General features: G+C 43.9%; 1 protein-coding gene across 11 annotated transcripts in view; it reads left to right on the top strand.

Moving 5' to 3' along the window:
• Positions 1-22,149, top strand: part of ACSL6 (acyl-CoA synthetase long chain family member 6) — a 111,790-nt gene that overhangs the window by 41,298 nt on the left and 48,343 nt on the right. For all 11 annotated transcript variants that reach the window (XM_084636205.1, XM_084636202.1, XM_084636212.1 and 8 more), the window contains one exon: positions 15,026-15,246. In XM_084636205.1, coding sequence (XP_084492331.1) covers positions 15,026-15,246 — 221 coding nt within the window. The remainder of the gene's footprint in view (positions 1-15,025; positions 15,247-22,149) is intronic.

Below are 22,149 nucleotides of genomic sequence, written 5' to 3'. Positions count from 1 at the left end.
TCTGTTAGCAAGGACTGGCCTGTCTCCCAAGATCTGTGAGAGTGATGGGTCGTTCTTCAGGATAGGTTGTAGATCCTTGATGATGCGTTGGAGAGGTTTTAGTTGGGGGCTGAAGGTGACAGCTAGTGGCATTCTATTATTTTCTTTGTTGGGCCTGTCCTGTAGTAGGTGACTTCTGGGTACTCTTCTGGCTCTGTCAATCTGTTTCTTCACTTCAGCAGATGGGTATTGTAGTTGTAAGAATGCTTGATAGAGATCTTGTAGGTGTTTGTCTCTGTCTGAGGGGTTGGAGCAAATGCGGTTGTATCATAAAGCTTGGCTGTAGACAATGGATCGTGTGGTGTGGTCTGGATGAAAGCTGGAGGCATGTAGGTAGGAATAGCGGTCAGTAGGTTTCCTGTATAGGGTGGTGGTTATGTGACCATCGCTTATTAGCACTGTAGTGTCCAGGAAGTGGATCTCTTGTGTGGACTGGTCCAGGCTGAGGTTGATGGTGGGATAGAAATTGTCGAAATTCTAGTGGAATTCCTCAAGGGCTTCTTTTCCATGGGTCCAGATGATGAAGATGTCATCAATGTAGCACAAGTAGAGCAGGGACATTAGGGGACGAGATAAGGAAGCATGGTTCTAAGTCAGCCATAAAAATGTTGGCATACTGTGGGGCCATGCGGGTACCCATAGCAGTGCCGCTGATTTGAAGGTATACATTGTCCCTAAATGTGAAATAGTTATGGGTGAGGACAAAGTCACAAAGTTCAGCCACCAGGTTTGCCATGACATTATCGGGGATACTGTTCCTGATGGCTTGTAGTCCATCTTTGTATGGAATGTTGGTGTAGAGGGCTTCTACATCCATAGTGGCCAGGATGGTGTTTTCAGGAAGATCACTGATGGATTGTAATTTCTTCAGGAAGTCAGTGGTGTCTCGAAGATAGCTGGGAGTGCTGGTGGCGTAGGGCCTGAGGAGGGAGTCTACATAGCCAGACAATCCTGCTGTCAGGGTGCCAATGCTTGAGATGATGGAGCGTCCAGGATTTCCAGGTTTATGGATCTTGGGTAGCAGATAGAATACCCCTGTTCGGGGCTCTAGAGGTGTGTCTGTGTGGATTTGTTCTTCTGCTTTTTCAGGGAGATTCTTGAGCAAATGGTGTTGTTTCTTTTGGTAACCCTCAGTGGGATCAGAGGGTAATGGCTTGTAGAAAGTGGTGTTGGAGAGCTGCCGAGCAGCCTCTTGTTCATATTCCGACCTATTCATGATGACGACAGCACCTCCTTTGTCAGCCTTTTTGATTATGATGTCAGAGTTGTTTCTGAGGCTGTGGATGGCACAGTGTTCTGCACGGCTGAGGTTAAGGGACAAGTGATGCTGCTTTTCCACAATTTCAGCCTGTGCATGTCGACGGAAGCACTCTAAGTAGAAGTCCAGTCTGTTGTTTCGACCTTCAGGAGGAGTCAGAATCCTTCTTTTTGTAGTGTTGGTAGGAAGGTCTCTGTGGGTTAGTATGTTGTTCAGAGGTGTGTTGGAAATATTCCTTGAGTTGCAGATGTCGAAAATAGGATTCTAGGTCACCACAGAACTGTATCATGTTCGTGGGGGTGGAGGGCCAGAAGGAGAGGCCTCGAGATAGGACAGATTCTTCTGCTGGGCTAAGAGTACAGTTGGATAGATTAACAATATTGCTGGGTGGGTTAAGGGAACCACTCTTGTGGCCCCCTGTGGCATGTAGTAGTTTAGATAGTTCAGTGTCCATGTACATTGGCCAAACTGGACAGTCTCTACGTAAAAGAATAAATGGACACAAATCAGACGTCAAGAATTATAACATTCAAAAAACAGTCGGAGAACACTTCAATCTCTTTGGTCACTCAATTACAGACCTAAAAGTGGCAATTCTTCAACAAAAAAACTTCAAAAACAGACTCCAACGAGAGACTGCTGAATTGGAATTAATTTGCAAACTGGATACAATTAACTTAGGCTTGAATAAAGACTGGGAGTGGATGGGTCATTACATAAAGTAAAACTATTTCCCCATGTTTATTCCCCACCGCCCCCGCTATTCCTCAGATGTTCTTGTCAATGGCTGGAAATGGCCCACCTTGATTATCACTACAAAAGGTTTTTTCCCCCCTGCTTTCCTGTCGGTAATAGCTCACCTTACCTGATCACTCTTGTTACAGTGTGTATGGTAACACCCATTGTTTCATGTTCTCTATGTATATATATCTCCCCACTGTATTTTCCACTGAATGCATCTGATGAAGTGAGCTGTAGCTCACGAAAGCTTATGCTCAAATAAATTGGTTAGTTTCTAAGGTGCCACAAGTACTCCTTTTCTTCTGCTTTTGACATCTGACTCAGATGATGAAAGTGAACATGCGTTGGTCTGCAGTGGTTTGGATTGTTATTGAGAAGAACCTGTCGTCAGCATGGGCACACGTCTCCTGGATTGGTGACTGGAGCATGAAAGGACATATGAATCTTTAGAGCATCTGGCATGTAAATATCTTGCAACACCAGCTACAACAGTGCCATGTGAACGCCTGTTCTCACTTTCAGGTGACATTGTAAACAAGAAGCAAGCACCTTTTATCTCCTGCAAATGTAAACATATTGGTTTGAGCAATTGGCTGAACAAGAAGTAGGACTGAGTGGACTTTTAAGTTGTTTTATTTTTGAATGCAGGGTTTGTTTTTTACATAATTCTACATTTTGTAAGTTCTAATTTCATGATAAAGAGATTGCACTACAGTACTTGTATTAGGTGAACTGAAAAATACTATTTCATTTGTTTTTTACAGTGCAAATATTTGTAATCAAAATTAAATATAAAAGTGAGCACTGTACACTTTGTATTTCATATTGTAATTGAAATAAATATATTTGAAAAATGTAGAAAACATCAAAAATATTAAAATGGTATTCTATTATAGTTTAACAGCGCAATTAATCGCGATTAATTTTTTTACTTGTGTGATTAATCACAATTTTTTTTATCACTTGACAGCGTTAATCCAAATAAGAGCTTGCTTATTTTTGCTAGCTCATAGCTATAACTAACAGCCTTTAGTGCACCTCAGTAAACTGGGTGTGTGATTTCAGATACTCTTTTGTGCTTGGATATGGATATAATGATAAATTTTACTTGGATGCTAGACATGTAAATTTTAGTCTCCTGAACTCATTGGGACTTCTGGCCTCCAGAACAGGGATTAAAAATATGAAATAATTATAGGAATATTGTCATCAGGTAACCAAATTGGACATTCAGTAAAATTTAAACTGCATCATAGACATACCATGGGACTGATTCTGCTCTCACACTGGGGTTAAACCCATTAACTCCATTGACTTCACTGGAGTTACAGTTTAGACCAGTGTAAGATCAGTCAGTCTACTTGAGTGACATACCTGATATTAAACATAAACTAATAGTGCAGTTATGGTCTACATTTTGATTAATGATGTATTTAAACTAGAAGGCAGATTCTCTGGTTTGGCCAAGCTATGCTCAATACAAGACTGGAAATAGCTTTACACTATCTTTGTAGCCTCCCGGTGTGGAGTCGGGGGGGGCAATATTTGATGGTCCAGAACCACAGTCTAAACTAGAAGGAGTGTATGGGTTGCCAGCTACCTACAGCAACCAAGGGGAGATTCTGGGTGTTTGAGATCAGTGTGGTCTAGCATAATGCAATCCAGTTGCAGTATAATTTTATATTTCCAGCACAGTATAAACTATTAAAAACACCCGCCTCAAATGGGCATACTTGGAGTAGCTTATTTTAAATTAGGCTTTCTAGTGATCCACCAACTGATGGCACTGTTGAGTACTAAGCTATTGTCCACCTCAGAGTGCAAATCCAGGTCCAGAAAACTCTGGGATTTACCTTTTTATAGACTGTATTTGTGACACTGGAAGGGAGAACGATAAATTAGAGCAGTGGTTCCCAAACTTCTTCCGCCACTTGTGCAGGGAAAGCCTGTGGCGGGCCGGGCTGGTTCGCTTACCTGCCGCGTCCACAGGTTCGGCAGATCGTGGCTCCCAGTGGCCGCAGTTCGCTGCTCCAGGCCAATGGGAGCTGCTGGAAGCGGCGCAGGCTGCTCCGGTTGGCTGCTCCAGGCAAACCGCAGCCACTGGGAGCCGTGATCGGCTGAACCCGCAGACACGGCAGGTAAGCGAACCGGCCCGGCCCGCCACGGGCTTTCCCCGCACAACAGGCGGAACAAGTTTGGGAACCACTGAATTAGAGATTAAAAAATGAGAAGCATATTTGAGTGATTGTCAGAATAATGTTGGCTCATTGATATAGTTTTGCTTTCATGTGGTGCTGCTTTAAGATATGCTCATTGGAATTTTTTAGCCATAATTGATCTATTAAAGATGGGAATAGGGCATCTTTTATACAGTTAGCTGCATAGAATGGTTGAGGATTAAGCAAAGGTGTTCTTACTACAAGTGAAAAGGGTGAATATTTTCAGTTACACGAATGGATTATTGCCCCTTATAAGAACTATAAAAGAGTTGATCTCCCTGGCCTATTCAACAGCTCTTTCATGTACTGAGTTCAAGTACGGAACATTTGGAATTTTAGAATAATCAAAGTGAGTATTAGTTATTACCAGAGCCTGGCAGGTAATTCAAGCCACCGATACATCTATAGATGGAGAGTAAATGTACGCTACTGCAGAAGGCATCTTCACCCTAAACCAGCACATGCTCTAGAGACTTGAGACATTATGCTCAGTTCTGGCCACCTCAGGACATCTGATCTATATTCATTCCCTCCTGATAGTTAACTAGCCTTTTCTTTGGTCCATTTCCCTTCTCTTCTCACTTGCACATATTTTTACCCTCTCCCCCTTCCTTTCTCCTGCCTTATCTCTCCCGCATAAGAATAATTTAGAAATCAAGTGAAAACTTTGAAGCTTCAACTTCAATATAAAATAAATTGTAACATCAAAGTTTTCATATCAGTAGAGTTGCATACCTGAAGAGGGAAGGCAAGGTAGACAGCGTTCACCAGCACTTTTGAATGCCAGTGAGGTATTTATTGCAGTAGGCACACCAGAAAACTTTCATTTACGATAGGCAGTGATCCCTCTAATTTTTTATGTCCATGTGTGGAATGAATTTTGTTATGTGCACCAATATGGAGGTACGTGTGACACATCACCCTCATATTGGCGCACATAAGTCATGCGGTGGGGGTGGGGCTGAGGGGTTCGGAGTGTGGGAGGGAGCTCAGGGCTGGGGCAGAGGATCGGGTGCAGGAGGTGAGGGCTCCAGCTAGGGGTGAAGGATCTGGGGTGGGGCCGGGAATGAGGGGCTCGGGGTGCAGGAGGGGACTCAGGGCTGGGGCAGAGGGTTGGGGTGCAGGGTGGGGCAGGCTCTGGGGTGGGGTCAGGGATGAGGGGTTTGGGGGTGCAGGCTGTCCCAGGGCTGCGGCATGGAGAAAGGACTCCATCCCCCACCCCCCCAGCCCCCTCTCTCACTGTAGCAGCTGGGGGAGAGGTGCCTCTCCTCCGCGGCAGTTCCAGTGGAATTGAGCTGGGCCAAGGGAGGGGCTCCTCTCCCCCGACAGTGGCAAGTGTGGGACAGGTCTGCTCTGGGGCCAGCGGGGAGGGACGCCTCTTCCCGCCGCAGCCCTGAACCCCTGCGCGGGGCTTAATAGGCAGCTGCATGGCCGCGCAGCCTAGAGGGAACTTATTGTCTGTCAGTGGTTTATGTGACAGGAATTTGTTCCGTAAAAGTGCATCAATTGCAGGTAATGGAAGGGGACAAAATGGAATCACAGAGGAGTGATTCGAACAGCATCAGTTTGATCTTGTTGAGAGAGCATGGTGCCTTTCACAAGGACAAGGACACAAAAGAGATTCGAGATTGTCCTGGTTGTATGAGCAAAAGTGGAAGATCTTCCACAGAGACACACACACACACCCCCCATTACAAAATTCTTCTCGCTGTGGTCAGCCCAGAGCAACCAGTGCCTTTCCCCTATGTCCAGATGCTGCTGCTGTCTGAGTTATTTTGACATTGTAAGTGTGGGCTATGTTCCAAAAGCAAGGCCACTTACCCAAACATAGTTAAGGACAGGGTCATTGCCAAGCCACTTTTAGATGCAAGATTAACTGTTGCAAGAGCCAAGCCAGATAAGATCTGCAGCACAATAATACTAAAATCATATGTAATCAGAAATAGGGGTCACTGACTGAGTTACTCTAGAAACTATAGATTCTGAATATGAGAAATGAGAAACTGAGAAGTTCTTTATCCTCATTAGTGAGGATGGGAGTGAAATGTGATTTCAAATTACACACCTAAAATCTCGGCTGCTACTCTGAAACCATTCAAATCATGGTTTTTAAACCATGAAAACATGTAAGTATAACCAGGAAAATATTATGCAACACTCCCTAAAATTTTACTTACTGCATCTGCAAGTTAGTGTATGCAAAGATTCCAGCAATCCTGCCACTGATTTGTTCGGATTGCTGAGTTGATTAATGTATTGGAACGCACAGTGTGCAGGTCTAATTTCCCATTTGTTTGTGTTATTTCCATCAATATGGAATCCTCCACGATGCTTTGCAATGTGTTTTAGACTGAGTTATTAATAATAATAACATAGTTATAACTCCTTTAATCACAAAGGATTTGAAAATCTTTACAAACTTCACAAACACAGGAATCACTAAACTTGCCCCTGAAATATAGTCCTTTCTGAGGAGGAAGGAATACAGGAACTGTTTAAAAGCGCTCATTAGCATGATGCAGGTGTTTCAATCACGAAGTGAAGGGGGACTGTCTGTCCTCCTCTCAGACCTACTTTTTGAATGTAATATATGTAAAGTACCTTTTTTCTGAAGTACCTTGGCACTTATTTTAGCCATATGAAACTACAGAGGAAACTTTCAGGTTGGCAGAAAGTAATTGCCCAAGTGGGAATTTAGCAGGACGCTGGGGTTATGGGTCATGGGATCTTGAATAACCACCAGTAATCAAGAATCATACATGTACCTAATACATTAAATTGATTTTAATATTTGGATTTTCCCTGGAGTATTTACTGTAGCAGATGGAATGAGCCCAATTGAAAATTATTTCCCCTAGGAGTCATGGGGAAACTTTGCCTATTACTGTAGATTTTATAATGTATCATTCATCAGCGGACGCTACTAATGACATTCTGCTTACTGTATTTGCAATTTCATGGACCTCCTAACATTGTTCTTATATAATGGGAATGTACTATATGCAAGAATAAATAGCTCCATATAGGTCAAATTCCACCCCAGCCAAATACCTTTCCCCTGCCAATTTTAAATGAAAACACCATACTCTCTTGGAAGGTAAAAGACACCGCTTTGAGTTTTCTAAAACCAATCAACAACTTACAAAATCTAGATGTTTCACACACATTACACCATGCTAACATGTAGCAAAGAGCCAGGGCAGTAGTTCAGCTGAAGTCATTGGACTGAACAGGGGGCTGTTTGAGAAATTTAATGGCCTGTGATAGGTAGGTCAAACTGGATGATCTGGTGGTCCCTTCTGGCCTTAAACTGTGTTCCTAGGCTACAAAGCAATCGTGTGCAATAATAATCCACTCTCCTGAGACATGGCTAAAGAGGTAGTCAAGCTCTCTCCGTTCTGTACAGCACACCAGGACTACCACCCATCCCTTAACATACAGGCATCTGGCCTGTGCTAGGGGAGGCTTCACCCTTCGCTTCAAGTCAAGACTTGCCCTTATTGTTGGGAATCTACCCTAAAATACCCAAAACAAGGTCTAGTGCCCCAGTACACCTTGCTCTCGGTGGTGATCCGAATGCTGAAGTTCAACCTGATCACTAATTTTCTCCTTTTAGATGTCCCTCAAGGAATGGTTCCTGATGTTAGGTACAAGCACATTCTGCCTGGCAAACATTAAAAGCAACGGCTGCAGCTGAGAAAGCTTGACCTCCCCCACCACGTGGGTTGCAAAGCTCTGCTCCATTTCCCCACCCCTTTAACGCCTTTTCTAGTTTGTTGTCCAGTGCTTGCTTGCATAAGTGGTTCCAGCATTGCTCACCAACTTATTGGGAGGGTTGTTTCCAAATTAGAGAGACCACAGACAGTATAATCAGAAAGCAAGTCAGATTCCCTTCTTAGTTACTCTGGCACCAATTTGCAAACTTGGCCAAATAACCTTATTAAGACTGACTGCTCTTCTGTAAGCATCAGAAAATTTAAGTAACCTAGATGTGCAAGGCTCTCACTCCGCCTTAAGAATTGCTTAGCAATGAGCTTCCATCTGTTTGTGGTCGGTTAGTGAAAACCTGCTGATTTACACATTGATTTTAAAATCATGGCCAATATGGTGTTGAAGAAATTCTGCTTGAGATAAAGGGACAATCAACACTTTAGGATGTAACCGCAGTCTATTGTGCCACTTTGTTAACTCTGATCCAGCACGTCCTGCGGCTTTGTAACATGGATCTAAATTGCCAGAATAATGTAATTAGACACTGTGTTAAATAATCAGAACTCTGTAAAGGTGCCTAGAGGCCAGGGATCCATTCCTAGATAGGAAGATATTTCCAAACGGAAACATAGGGTGAATGTTTAATTATTGTAGTAGAACCTAAAGGCCCCAATCTGGGACCTGAAACTAACTTGGTTTTAGTATTTTTCATGAAGGAAGATTTTTATTAAATACATGCAGGGATTATTGACAAACCCCTTATCCATGGGAGGCGCTCTCCCTAAAAATCTGTACACTCACTCCATTGTCCTCCTCCAAGTCAGGTCTGCTCTGATGCCTATAAAACACTAGACAATGGCTGGGCTTTGGGCTGACAAGACTGTTTATTTCACTGAATATAATTTGTTTGTCATCCTGTCTTCCCTACCTCACCCTGCTTGGTTTGTTTTCTCTCACTGTACACTAAGTCTACAAGCTCTTTCTTTGGGACAGGGTCTAGCTATTTATTATGTGTGTAGCTTTCAGCACACGTACTATTAAAATTACTTACTAAAAGCAGCTAAATATGTTTTCTAGAGCATATTCAGCATGAAGTGACAGAAAACTTGAGAGACAATTAGCCTGACCTTAAATAAATCACGTGCAATGACTCCGAGGAAGAAACACCATATAGTTTTCTATTAATTTTAGTGCATACATTTAGTGCAACAGCATTTTAGTGCATACATTTAGTGCATAAATACTTGGGGGCTCCCCACGGGAACAGAATCCTTTCCAATAATCAGCCAGCGGCTACAGAGACTGAACAGGGGACAGAGGGCATGAGACAAAAGGATGCTCAGCTTCCTTTACCGTAAAAGATTTGTCTCTCAAAGCCCAACCGCTGGTGCAGCCTTAAATTGTGCTCTGGCAATTTAAAGGGACACCATTAACCATCTCCCTCCCAACTAACTAGGTGGATAGAAAGCTGGCTAGATCATCAGGCTCAATGGGTAGTGATCAATGGCTCCATGTCTAGTTGGCAGTCAGTATCAAGCGGAGTGTCCCGAGGGTCAGTCCTGGGGCCGGTTTGTTCAATATCTTCATTAATGATCTGGAGGATGGCGTGGACTGCACCCTCAGCAAGTTTGTAGATGACACTAAACTGGGAGGTGTGGTAGATATGCTGGAGGGTGGGATAGGATACAGAGGGACCTAGACAAATTAGAGGATTGGGCCAAAAGAAATCTGATGAGGTTCAACAAGGACGAGGGCAGAGTCCTGCACTTAGGACGGAAGAATCCCATTCACTGCTACAGACTAGGGACCGAGTGGCTAGGCAGCAGTTCTGCAGAAAAAGACCTAGCGGTTTCAGTGGATGAGAAGCTGGATATGAGTCAACAGTGTGCCCTTGTTGCCAAGAAGGCTAATGGCATTTTGGGCTGTATAAGTCGGGGCATTGCCAGCAGATCAAGGGACGTGATCATTCCCCTCTATTCGACATTGGTGAGGCCTCATCTGGAGTACTGTGTCCAGTTTTAGGCCCCACACAACAAGAAGGATGTGGAAAAATTGGAAAGCGTCCAGCGAAGGGCAACAAAAATGATTAGGGGACGAACACTTGACTTACGAGGAGAGGCTGAGGGAACTGGGATTGTTTAGTCTGCTGAAGAGAAGAATGAGGGGGGATTTGATAGCTGCTTTCAACTACTTGAGAGGTGGTTCCAAAGAGGATGGCTCTAGACTGTTCTCAGTGGTAGCAGATGACAGAACAAGGAGTAGTGGTCTCAAGTTGCAGTGGGGGAGGTTTAGGTTGGATATTAGGAAAAACTTTTTCACTAGGAGGGTGCTGAAACACTGGAATGCATTACATAGGGAGATGGTAGAATCTCCTTCCTTTGAAGTTTTTAAGGTCAGGCTTGACAAAGGCCTGGCTGGGATGATTTAGTTGGGGATTGGCCCTGCTTTGAGCAGGGGGTTGGACTAGATGAGCTCCTGAGGTCCCTTCCTACCCTGATATTCTATGATTCTAATTTACCTGGGCCTGGGGTATTTTCCCCTCATAGTTTCAAAGCTAAGGGGGGTTGCCTTGTGAGCTTGCTTACCTCAGTCAACATGAAGCAGTTATTTAAAACACAGGCTGTGACTTGTATATTCAACACACAAACAAATCTCTCTCACACCAGTGCAGCTCCATTAACGTTGATGGAATTACTTGTGGTTGTCACCCTGTGGGAGAGGAATCAGGCCCAGATTTCTGGAGACAAGCAAGCCATTGATTATGGGATGGGGGATATGTCCTTTATACCGATGATCACAGTTTTGTACATAAAAGAAAAAAGCAAGGAGATTCATCAAACAGTGCGGGATCCTCAGCTGGTATAAGTAGGCATCACGCCATTGAAGGCAATGGAAATGCATTGACTTACACCCACTGAAGATCTATCCCTCCAGCTGCTGGCAAATAGGGTCCTGAGACTCCTGACCTGAGCTGAATTGGTAGGGTGCTTCAACTGTACAGGACAGGAAGCAGGACACCCCCTGTATCACATAAGGCACAGCTCCTTCTGGGTTCCCTGTACCTAGGGATTTTGAGGGGCTGAGGCCAGAGCCAATATGTCTGGGATTCCCCGAAATACATTCCTGAGGAGTGGAATGGAGTGGGAGCAGCAGCCGTGGGGGCTATTCCAGCCTTGAGACAGCAGTAGCAGCCATGCAGCAGCTCTTCCCCATTCACTACCTACCCTACCTGCCTTCATAGTCTCTATACCCAAGGCGATCACTCCACGTACCACTTGACACCTCTGACAGAATATGTATTCAGAAAGATCCCAATTCAATGACTTGTCTCTGTTTTGTGTCTGAATGAGCCCCACTGCACTGATCCACTGAGGACGGCAATAATATGCCAGGGCAAGTCTCCTCCTTATATCACCAAAGACAAAACCATTCCTGAATTTGAAAGGGAGTGATCTGGGGGCTGCGTGGTGTCCCTTCCTATTACTGTGACATGTCACATGACTTTTCAACTCTTTTGGCTCCCTATATGTGCACTGATCTCTTTACAGAAGGAAGCAGATAAGTTGAGGGTCTCTTTTCCCCCTCTCTTTCCTTTGATTTTTAGTGCTGAAGAAATATATCCCTTTAAAAAAACCTCCATTGCTAGAGTCTTTAGAGGCCAGACCTACAACATGGGGCAATTGCCAAGGTAGTTAATGCCTAACAACCTCAACAGTGTCCCTTTCAGTAGCTGAGGATCTACACCGAAAAGGATTTTTTCCTCTCGTTCTTTCTGGTCTCCCCTCCCCATCTGTACTCCAGGGAAAATATTCAGCCCTTCTGGTAACAGAGAATTGAATAGTTATATTGGCTACCCTGGTTCAGGACTGGGCCAATGAGGGAGCATTTGCTCTCGAGGAGGTTCTTCTTCCTCTGCAGTGGAAGGATCCTAATCGCTCTGCAGCAGGGAGATGCCTGCACTGGTGCCAGCATAGGACACAATGGAGGTATCTTGGGCCTCTCCTGTTCAGGGACTACACAGACGGCGCGGCCTTTGGCACAGACTAGGGGAGTCCTCAGAGCTTCCCTAAGTTGAGGCCCCTGCTTCACTGATCCTTGTGGAGCCTACTGGGGTTCAGAACTGCCAAGTTGTGAGACTGCCCCAGGCGTATGTCTCGCACCCTCTGCTTTCATTGGCCCTCTTCTGCTCCTCCCCTGAGTGCCCCTTGCAGCTGGGAGTGCTGCAGAAGTAGAGCAGAGATAGCTGTGGGAGCATAGCACGTGGCCATTGGGCTTCCCGGTACCGGGCGTGTTTTTCAGAGGGACGCAGGCCTGCCCTATAACCCCTGTGAGGCAAGGGATCCTAGCACAGTGATGAAATGATGCCCTTCTGACCTGATTATCCTCTCAGTGGTGTAAATGAGGAGTAACTTTATCGAAATCAGTTAACTGGAGTAAGTGAGGGAAGTCAGATCCAGTCTTCTTTGCTAGAATTGTACTGGCCAGTCCACACAGCAGCACGTTCCCTGTGCCACTAAAACCTATAACACTGTGATCAATTACGCAGCATAAAGCATCTGTACTTGATCTGTCTCCCACTGTTAAGAGCTGAGCCCTAGGAGCCAGTTGCAGTGCACAAATGCTGCATATTTTTGAGTGCCATCTACTGGTATATTATCATGATCTAACCATTTACATGTCTACGGCTCTTTCTTAAGGTTCTTCTCCTTAACCCCGTTCTTCTGTGACTCTCAAGAAGACAGTGGACTTAAAGGTGGCCTTGTGGCCAGCTGAGGATCCCTCTTGCATAGCAGATCCTCCAGTAGCATAGAATCAGCACTTTGACAGCCTCCTCCTTGCTTCTGCAGCCTGTATTCACAGGAATAATCCCACTGACTTCACTGGCACTGCTCACATGTGTAAGAGCTGCAGGATCAGGCCCCAGGTGGTAGTTAGCCATTTGAAATTTACATACAAGCAGGCTGATCTGTTGCCATCTGCAAACAGTATGCTCATAGGAGCCCGAAGTTGACATATAATATGGTCAGGGACACAGTGGGAGGGCTTGGCTGTAAAGATCCAGCAATAAGTTAAAGAAAGGCCTGATAAAGATCAAATACTCAACAGTTTGCTAACCCCTGCCCCCCCCCCCCCCGCCACCACCCAGCAGGAAACAAGTAAACCTCAGACTTAGAACATATGTGGCGCTTTTACATATTCAAAAAATATGTAAGGGTATGGAACAGCTTCTATAGGAGGAGAGGTTAAAAAGACTGGGACTATTCAGCTTAGAAAAGAGATGATTGGGGGGGGATATGAGAGAGGTCTATAAAATCCTGAATGGTGTGGAGAAAGAGAACAGAGAGGTGTTATTTATCCCTTCACATAACACAAGAACCAGGAGTCACCAATGAAATTAATAGGCAGCAGGTTTAAAACGAACAAAAGGAAGTTCTTCTTCAAACAATGCATCGTCAGCCTCTGGAACTCATTCACAGGGGATGTTGTGAAGGCCAAAACTATAACTGGGTTCAAAAAAGAATTTGACAAGTTCTTGGAGGGTAGGTCTATCAATGGCTATTAGCCAGGATGGTCAGGGATGCAACTTCATGCTCTGGGTTTCCTTAAACCTCTGACTACCAGAAGCTGAGACTGGACAACAAGGGATGGATCACTCGATAAATTGCCCTGTTCTGTTCATTCCTTCAGAAGCATCTGGCACCAGCCTCTGTCTGAAGACAGGATACTGGGCTTGATGGACCTTTGGTCTGACCCAGTATGACTGTTCTTACGTTCACATTCCTGACCTTCAGGCTTGATCATTGCACCTCATTACACATCAGAATGAATCCAAAGAGCCCGAAAAAGCTCCCAGTGGTACAAAGCACAATAGGTCATTGGCTGAGCAGCATGGGATGCATAAACACATAACTTTGGTGCTCTGCTCCTTGCACTTGTTCCCCAAAGCATGCAGAGTCCAGTTCAAGGTCTGTCTCTTGATATTCAGAGCTCACTGTTAGATTGGCCCTAGCTACCTGAGAAATCACCTCTGCCACTGCAGCCAGGACCTCCCATGAAGGAGCTGTATTCCACCCAAACAATGAAACTGTTGACCAATCAGGGGAAAGCTCAAGAGCACAGGAAGAACTTTCACAGGAACTGGACCTAGACTCTGGAACTCTCTCCTACAAGAGATTAGAATGCACCACATCAAAACTAAATGCAAAACTCATCGCTTTGACTTGGCTTCCTTTCAATTTGTTCTTCAGATACATACGAAAACCGACACACAAACTAATCGGGCTTTTTCTCCTACAGGCTGGGAAAGAAGAAATGGAGAGATTGCTAATTTTATTTCTATTTTACTTAAGAGATACGACAGCACAGTATCAGGGGCTCACAGAAGTCAGTACCTTGAGTTAGAGGTGGGAGAAAAATTACAGGCTTCCTGAAAGATGTTGGCTCACAAAGTAAAAGAAAAAGCTGCAGCTTTAAATAGCTGCTGCTAAATTCTTAGTCATTTTCAAAACTCTGCGTCTCTGTAATGACTGTGAAGTGTGGAATAGTCAAGGATCCTCTCGCTGACGGAAGCGACGCATCCTTTTGCCGAGGGTACACTGCCACTTTCAGTTATCATGTGATTATCACCAGTGCTAAGAATATTTGAAATGGAAAAAATCCATGCAGGTTAAAGGCATCTCTTCTAGCAGTCAGCTGCCTTCCATGCCTCAGTCTCTCTGCCTTTGTTTGTAAGGGCCTGGTTTCAAGCAGAGCCAGGGGGCTTTCGATACATGTTTCAGACACAGAACAGTCTAAATATACATGGTTCCTCTTGCTGTGATGCTAATTATGCTTTTTGCTCTGTGCCATTCTTTTGTAGCTGCGCCTTTTTTGCTTTTTTCTTTTTCTGTGGACAGCTGTTTCTGGGTCAGCATAGCAGTATGTTTCTAAAAGGTAAAGAGAGAACTGCCTTTCCTTGCCTTCGTTCCCTGAGAAGTATGGCAAATGTTTTGGCCTATGTCTACTATGTCTGTTAATCCTGTGGCATTAACTCATTTTTTTCCTTTGGATCCTGCAGAATTTGCCCTTTCAATCTTTGAAAAGATGCAAGCACAGGAAATCTTGAGGAGCCTGCGGCTGCCCGAGTTTGACAGCTTCAGCCAGTTTTTCCACAGCTTGCCAGCTACCACCTTAGTTGGCATTGGTGCCTTTGCAGCTATGATCACATACTGGTTTGCTAGCCGGCCAAAGGCTTTGAAGCCCCCATGTGACCTCTTGATGCAGACAGAAGAAGTTGCGGTAAGGCTAGCATTATTTATACCCTTCAACGAATAAAAAAGTAACCCTTATGAATGCAGAGGCTGGGCAGGCTAGATTCCATGGGCTGAGTCTCCACGGCCGGGTCCCTTGTACAGTAATTCACACCCATGCAGAGTGGTTGTAGGGTGCTACTAAATCAGAAGCGTACTGTTTTACGCCCACTTTGCATGGGTGTACATGGCTGCAAGGCTGTTGAGAATCAGGCCCTAGCTATTTGTTGTGGGTGCTATACTGTTCCATCCTGGACAATAGTTCAGTCTATTACACCACAGATTAATTTGACCCACTTTGTTCCTTCCTTTTAAACTCCTGGAAAACTAACATCCAAGCCATGAATTTAATCCCTACTTAATTCCTCCAGTTTTAGCCTGGCTTGACCATGAAGCACTGAAAAATTACATACAAGCCACTAAAACCCAAGATTTACTGTTCCCAAAGATGGTAATTATAATCTCGCATACCACCATGTGCAATGCTAACTCTGTAATGGTGGCTGCTGTATGTTCAGTGATACCGCAAAAAATTATGCTTTAATTCAAACCTGAGGCTATTTATTCATCGTGATGCTTTTAAGGAGCCTTGAGGTCTAAAGAAACTGCCCCCTGTTGAAGCGCAAAACCATCCAAGAAAAACATCTCAAGTTGAACTCGTATTCAAAATTGAGACATATAGTATGAATCTAAAGGTTAATGACAGGTTTGTCCTTCTAGCAGGTTCCCCGTTAAGAGAACTTCACTGTCCTTAAATATTTTAAAAAAATGGGCAAAAGTTTACATTTCCCATGGAAGCATTTTCTTCTGATTAGAACAAGGACTCTGGGGTTCTCTCCCCAGCCATGTTTCTGTCTCACTGTATGACCTTGGGCTCTCTGCTTCAGTTTAAACCCTTGTACCATGTAGTGAATAAAACCTGCCTAACTTACTGAGGTGTTGTGCGAATAATTAGCATTTGGAAAGTACTTTGGAAAAAGAAGGTTATAGTTGTAATGAAATTGACATAGCAAACTAATAATATTCCCATGAGATTCCCTATCTAAACTATCTGCTACCCTGTATTTTTATTTTATATGTACTCACTGATTTGAAAGAGAGAGAAACTGGATGTTGTAAGGATTAATCCAGGGTTATCCACACTAGTAATTGCCAGATGAGAGGCACGATCTCATTGAAGACACTGTGTGTTGAGCTGATTTGCCTCACCTGAGTCCTTGAGGGCTTTAATAGGAATCTGAATCATGTGGAAGCTTAATCACTGATGCAGCACCATAGAATCATAGAATATCAGGGTTGGAAGGGACCTCAGGAGGTCATCTAGTCCAACCCCCTGCTCAAAGCAGGACCAATCCCCAATTAAATCATCCCAGCCAGGGCTTTGTCAAGCCTGACCTTAAAAACTTCTAAGGAAGGAGATTCTACCACCTCCCTAGGTAACGCATTCCAGTGTTTCACCACCCTCCTAGTGAAAAAGTTTTTCCTAATATCCAACCTAAACCTCCCCCACTGCAACTTGAGACCATTACTCCTTGTCCTGTCCTCTTCTACCACTGAGAATAGTCTAGAGCCATCCTCTTTGGAACCACCTCTCAAGTAGTTGAAAGCAGCAATCAAATCCCCCCTCATTCTTCTCTTCAGCAGACTAAACAATCCCAGTTCCCTCAGTCTCTCCTCATAAGTCATGTGTTCCAGTCCCCTAATCATTTTTGTTGCCTTCTGCTGGACTCTTTCCAATTTATCCACATCCTTCTTGTAGTGTGGGGCCCAAAACTGGACACAGTACTCCAGATGAGGCCTCACCAATGTCGAATAGAGGGGGACGATCACGTCCCTCGATCTGCTCACTATGCCCCTACTTATACATCCCAAAATGCCATTGGCCTTCTTGGCAACAAGGGCACACTGCTGACTCATATCCAGCTTCTCGTCCATTGTCACCCCTAAGTCCTTTTCCGCAGAACTGCTGCCTAACCATTCGGTCCCTAGTCTGTAGCTGTGCATTGGGTTCTTCCGTCCTAAGTGCAGGACCCTGCACTTATCCTTATTGAACCTCATCAGATTTGTTTTGGCCCAATCCTCCAATTTGTCTAGGTCCCTCTGTATCCTATCCCTGCCCTCCAGTGTATCTACCACTCCTCCCAGTTTAGTATCATCTGCAAATTTGCTGAGAGTGCAATCCACACCATCCTCCAGATCATTTATGAAGATATTGAACAAAACCGGCCCCAGGACCGACCCCTGGGGCACTCCACTTGACACCGGCTGCCAACTAGACATGGAGCCATTGATCACTACGCATTGAGCCCGACAATCTAGCCAACTTTCTACCCACCTTATAGTGCATTCATCCAGCCCATACTTCTTTAACTTGCTGACAAGAATACTGTGGGAGACCGTGTCAAAAGCTTTGCTAAAGTCAAGAAACAATACATCCATTGCTTTCCCTTCATCCACAGAACGAGTAATCTCATCATAGAAGGCAATTAGATTAGTCAGGCATGACCTTCCCTTGGTGAATCCATGCTGACTGTTCCTGATCACTTTCCTCTCATGTAAGTGCTTCAGGATTGATTCTTTGAGGACCTGCTCCATGATTTTTCCGGGGACTGAGGTGAGGCTGACTGGCCTGTAGTTCCCAGGATCCTCCTTCTTCCCTTTTTTAAAGATTGGCATTACATTAGCCTTTTTCCAGTCATCCGGGACTTCCCCCGTTCGCTACGAGTTTTCAAAGATAATGGCCAATGGCTCTGCAATCACAGCCACCAATTCCTTTAGCACTCTCGGATGCAACTCATCCGGCCCCCTGGACTTGTGCACGTCCAGATTTTCTAAATAGTCCCTAACCACCTCTTTCTCCACAGAGGGCTGGCCATCTATTCCCCATGTTGTGATGCCCAGCTCAGCAGTCTGGGAGCTGACCTTGTTAGTGAAGACAGAGGCAAAAAAAGCATTGAGTACATTAGCTTTTTCCACATCCTCTGTCACTAGGTTGCCTCCCTCATTCATTAAGGGGCGCACACTTTCCTTGGCTTTCTTCTTGTTGCCAACATACCTGAAGAAACCCTTCTTGTTACTCTTAACATCTCTCGCTAGCTGCAGCTCCAGGTGCAATTTGGCCCTCCTGATTTCATTCCTACATGCCCGAGCAATATTTTTATACTCTTCCCTGGTCATATGTCCAACCTTCCACTTCTTGTAAGCTTCTTTTTTATGTTTAAGATCCGCTAGGATTTCACCGTTAAGCCAAGCTGGTTGCCTGCCATATTTACTATTCTTTCGACACATCGGGATGGTTTGTCCCTGTAACCTCAACAGGGATTCCTTGAAATACAGCCAGCTCTCCTGGACTCCTTTCCCCTTCATGTTAGTCCCCCAGGGGATCCTACCCATCCATTCCCTGAGGGAGTCGAAGTCTGCTTTCCTGAAGTCCAGGGTCCGTATCCTGCTGCTTACCTTTCTTCCTGTGTCAGGATCCTGAACTCAACCAACTCATGGTCACTGCCTCCCAGATTCCCATCCACTTTTGCTTCCCCTACTAATAACCATCTTTTCTCTCTCAAAGGCTATCGTTAGGCAACGGCACAAGACAATTAGAAAGACCAAAAGGCAATGGGGAAGGACAAAAAAAAAATCCAGAGTCCAAAACTTTTGCTGAACATACTCTGACATGAATTATTTAATGGGAAACCCGCTTTATCTTCCCAAGAGCTTGGCCTGTCTGTGGACCTGAGATGGTATTTATTTGTCAATCCTGAGAGTAACCAGAAGCATGAGCCATACTGAGGCCTAGCTCCTGATCTCATTGTAGCCAATGGCAAAACTTCCACTGATTCCAGTGCAGCCCAAACCCACAAGCTGCCCTGTATCTTTGTCAGTGCCTCTCCAAAAGAGGGAATGAAGTAGATCCACATAGTAGCAAATTCACTGTTCCCACATTGTTCTCTAACCACCTCTCCTTGCATGTACGACTATGCAGGCAAGTCCCAGGCCAGGAAGCTAGAGTCCACAGTACACTGGTGGATGAACACTATCTGCCTGGGCTCCCCAAAACTTGCTCCTGACCCTGCTGCATCTACTGACCTTGGTGCCCACCAAGTCTGGGGTCCGCATTTGCCCCTTGGTGCAATTTAATGTTCCCTTTTTAAAAGGGTGCAATATTGCACTTATAGAGGAGAGATCACTTCTATGTTTGAATGGCAAATTTCAGTGCCACTATGTTTCTTCACCTTTCCCGCTGCAGAGCAGAGCTACTGTGATGAACCTGCATTAACCTCCACTTTTTACAGTATTATCAGTATCCCTCCGGCTCTCCAGCTCTGAATTCTTGGCTACAAGCAGGTGTCCTTTTTGGTTTTTTTTTTTCATTAGTTGTAAAATGAGCTTCCAGAAATATTTTTCTCTATGCCATCTACAGATTTATAGCAATCCTTCTTCAAAAGTCTTTGGGAAACATAAACTACCTCCAAGAGAATCGTGCAGTGTCATGCATTTTGTGGGAGCTGTCCCAACGTTGTTCTGAAAGCAGTTTTCACACAGGAGGTCAGACTAGATGCTCTGGTGGTCCCTTCTGGCTTTAGAATTCATGTAACGTAGTCATTATCTAACTTTCATTGCACAAATTCTTCTGGGACTTTAAACTCCTCTGAGTGGTGTCATAGGAAGGTAATGATTCTACTAGGGCTATTAATTTTTACTACACTAGTTAAAACCACCAAGCAAACAAAAGCAGAGGTGGCCAGTGATAGCATGCTGAGGTACCTTTTCTTGCAGGAGGGTGGAATTTGACTATTTCTTTGAACTTTTGGGATCAAATTCAGTTTAGGGGTCACAGGTGCACCTCCATTTGGAGTCAGTAGGAGCTATGTGCTCTTATGCCAGGACTGAATTTGACAGATAGGTCCAAACTATGACCCTGGTCCTGCAACCACCTACACATGTATATAATGTTACTATCATGAGTAGTCCCACTGACTTCAGTGGCATTGCTCATGGTAGTAAAGCTAAGCACATCTGTAAGTGTTTGCAGGATCAAGGCCTTTATGTTCATTTATTTGAATTGGTCAAAACTTTTTTTTTTTTAATGAAAAACAGCTTTTGCCCAAAAGAAACGTTTTCATGGAAAAAATTAGTAAAAATGGAGGGAGGAAGGGGACTTTGTTTTTGTATAAAGAAAAGTTGGGTTTTTCTAACTGAACATTTTTACTGTAAACTAAAAAATATTTGACTTTTGGTTGTTAATTGAAAAAACTGAAATTTTATGAGGGAAATTTCCCAAAAACAAACAAAATTATTAAAATTTCCCGCAAAAAACAATTAGGCTGTTTTAATCAGCACTAAAATCAGTTACTTAGTTCTATTACGTTTTTTTTTTTTCAAAGATACCTAGTCCAGAAAGACTGGATTATTTTCTGTCACACAGCCATCATCAATGCTGTTTTGAAGTCCAAGATCAAGTACAAGAATAAAAAGATGTTTTGTCTTCTGCAAGCTTCATTGATGCTAGAATAGTTATTAGTGTAGAATAGGTAACTAGAACCTCTCAAAACTTTGGTCTGGCTTTATTGATTTTGTCAGAGTTACTATTTTGTACTTTGTGTGTTCACTGGCTATAGCAATGCTCCTTGTGGGAGTTGGTCTTGAATTCAACGCTATCCAATGGCTGGAAGCTGAACTTAAAATAATTCAGACTGGAAATATAGCACAAAATTTTACCAGTGAGAGTAATTAACCACTAAACCAATGTACTCAGGAGTGTGGTGGATTCTTCATCACTTGGAGACTTTTGGAAAGAGATCTGTCTTATCTTAATGATAGCCTATAGCTCACACATGAGCTATGGACGTGATGCAGATATCATTGGGTGAGGTTCTTTGGTCTGTGCTATGTGGGAGTCAGACTAGATCATCATAATGGTCCCTTCTGATCTTCAAGTATATGAATCTATGAATTATTCAAAAAGTAAACATCTTACAGTATTGCCCTGTAAACAAATGTATGTCCCAGCAGTCTGACTAGTTGTCTGAATTTTTACTGCTGATGTTTAGAGCACTGTGTCAAACCAGAGATCTGTGAGTTGCTCCTGTGGATTGGTTATATCTATACATTAGTGCAGAACTGGTGCAATGTTTCCAAAAATACAGACTAGCTGGTTTTAAAGATATGACTGTACCTACAGCCAGATGGTGCAAGTTAAGACTAATGTACTTGGATAGGAAACTCCCAAAGTAAAAGCAGTCTTCTGTAAGGATGTTGCTCATTCAGTAGCTGTCATTTTTCTTTCTGAGTCAGTACTGAGCCAGTTAGGGTGACCAGATGCCCTGATTTTATAGGGACAGTCCTGATATTTGGGGCTTTTTCTTATATAGTCCCCTATTAACCCCCACCCCATCTCAATTTTTCACACTTGCTATGTGGTCAGCCTAGAACCAGTGCTCAACCCATTGCATTAGCAGGCACTGTGCTGGTGCCAATGAAGTCTTCTAGGTAAAGGGCGAAATCCTAGCCGTACTGAAGCTAATCACAAAACTAGCATTGAATTCAATAAGGCCAAGATGTTCAATGGAGTCAGACCATTTTTTAAAAAAAAACTCATGGCAACTTTTGCAAGAGTATGGTATGATAACTCCAGGGAGCAGACCAAATTTTAGACTGATTAATTAATTACATTTTGCCTACTCGCATTGCCTCTCAATTTATAAATGGATAAGATGTTTTGGATCATTATACAAGAATTAATGTTTCTGTATTCTGGGACGGAATACAGCAGCTGCTGAATAGAAATAGCTGCATGTCCGTGGTGAATTCTGGTGTAAAGTTCATAAAAAAGCATTCTGAAATCCTTCTGAATGATGGACGGAATATAAATGCACAACATTTATGTTACTGAATT

Source organism: Lepidochelys olivacea (assembly GCF_965140295.1).
Source record: "Lepidochelys olivacea isolate rLepOli2 genome assembly, chromosome: 8".
In the NCBI taxonomy this organism is placed as follows: Eukaryota; Metazoa; Chordata; order Testudines; family Cheloniidae; genus Lepidochelys; species Lepidochelys olivacea.
The sequence above is the reverse complement of the archived record's forward strand: the minus strand, read 5'-3'. Positions and strand labels throughout refer to the sequence as shown.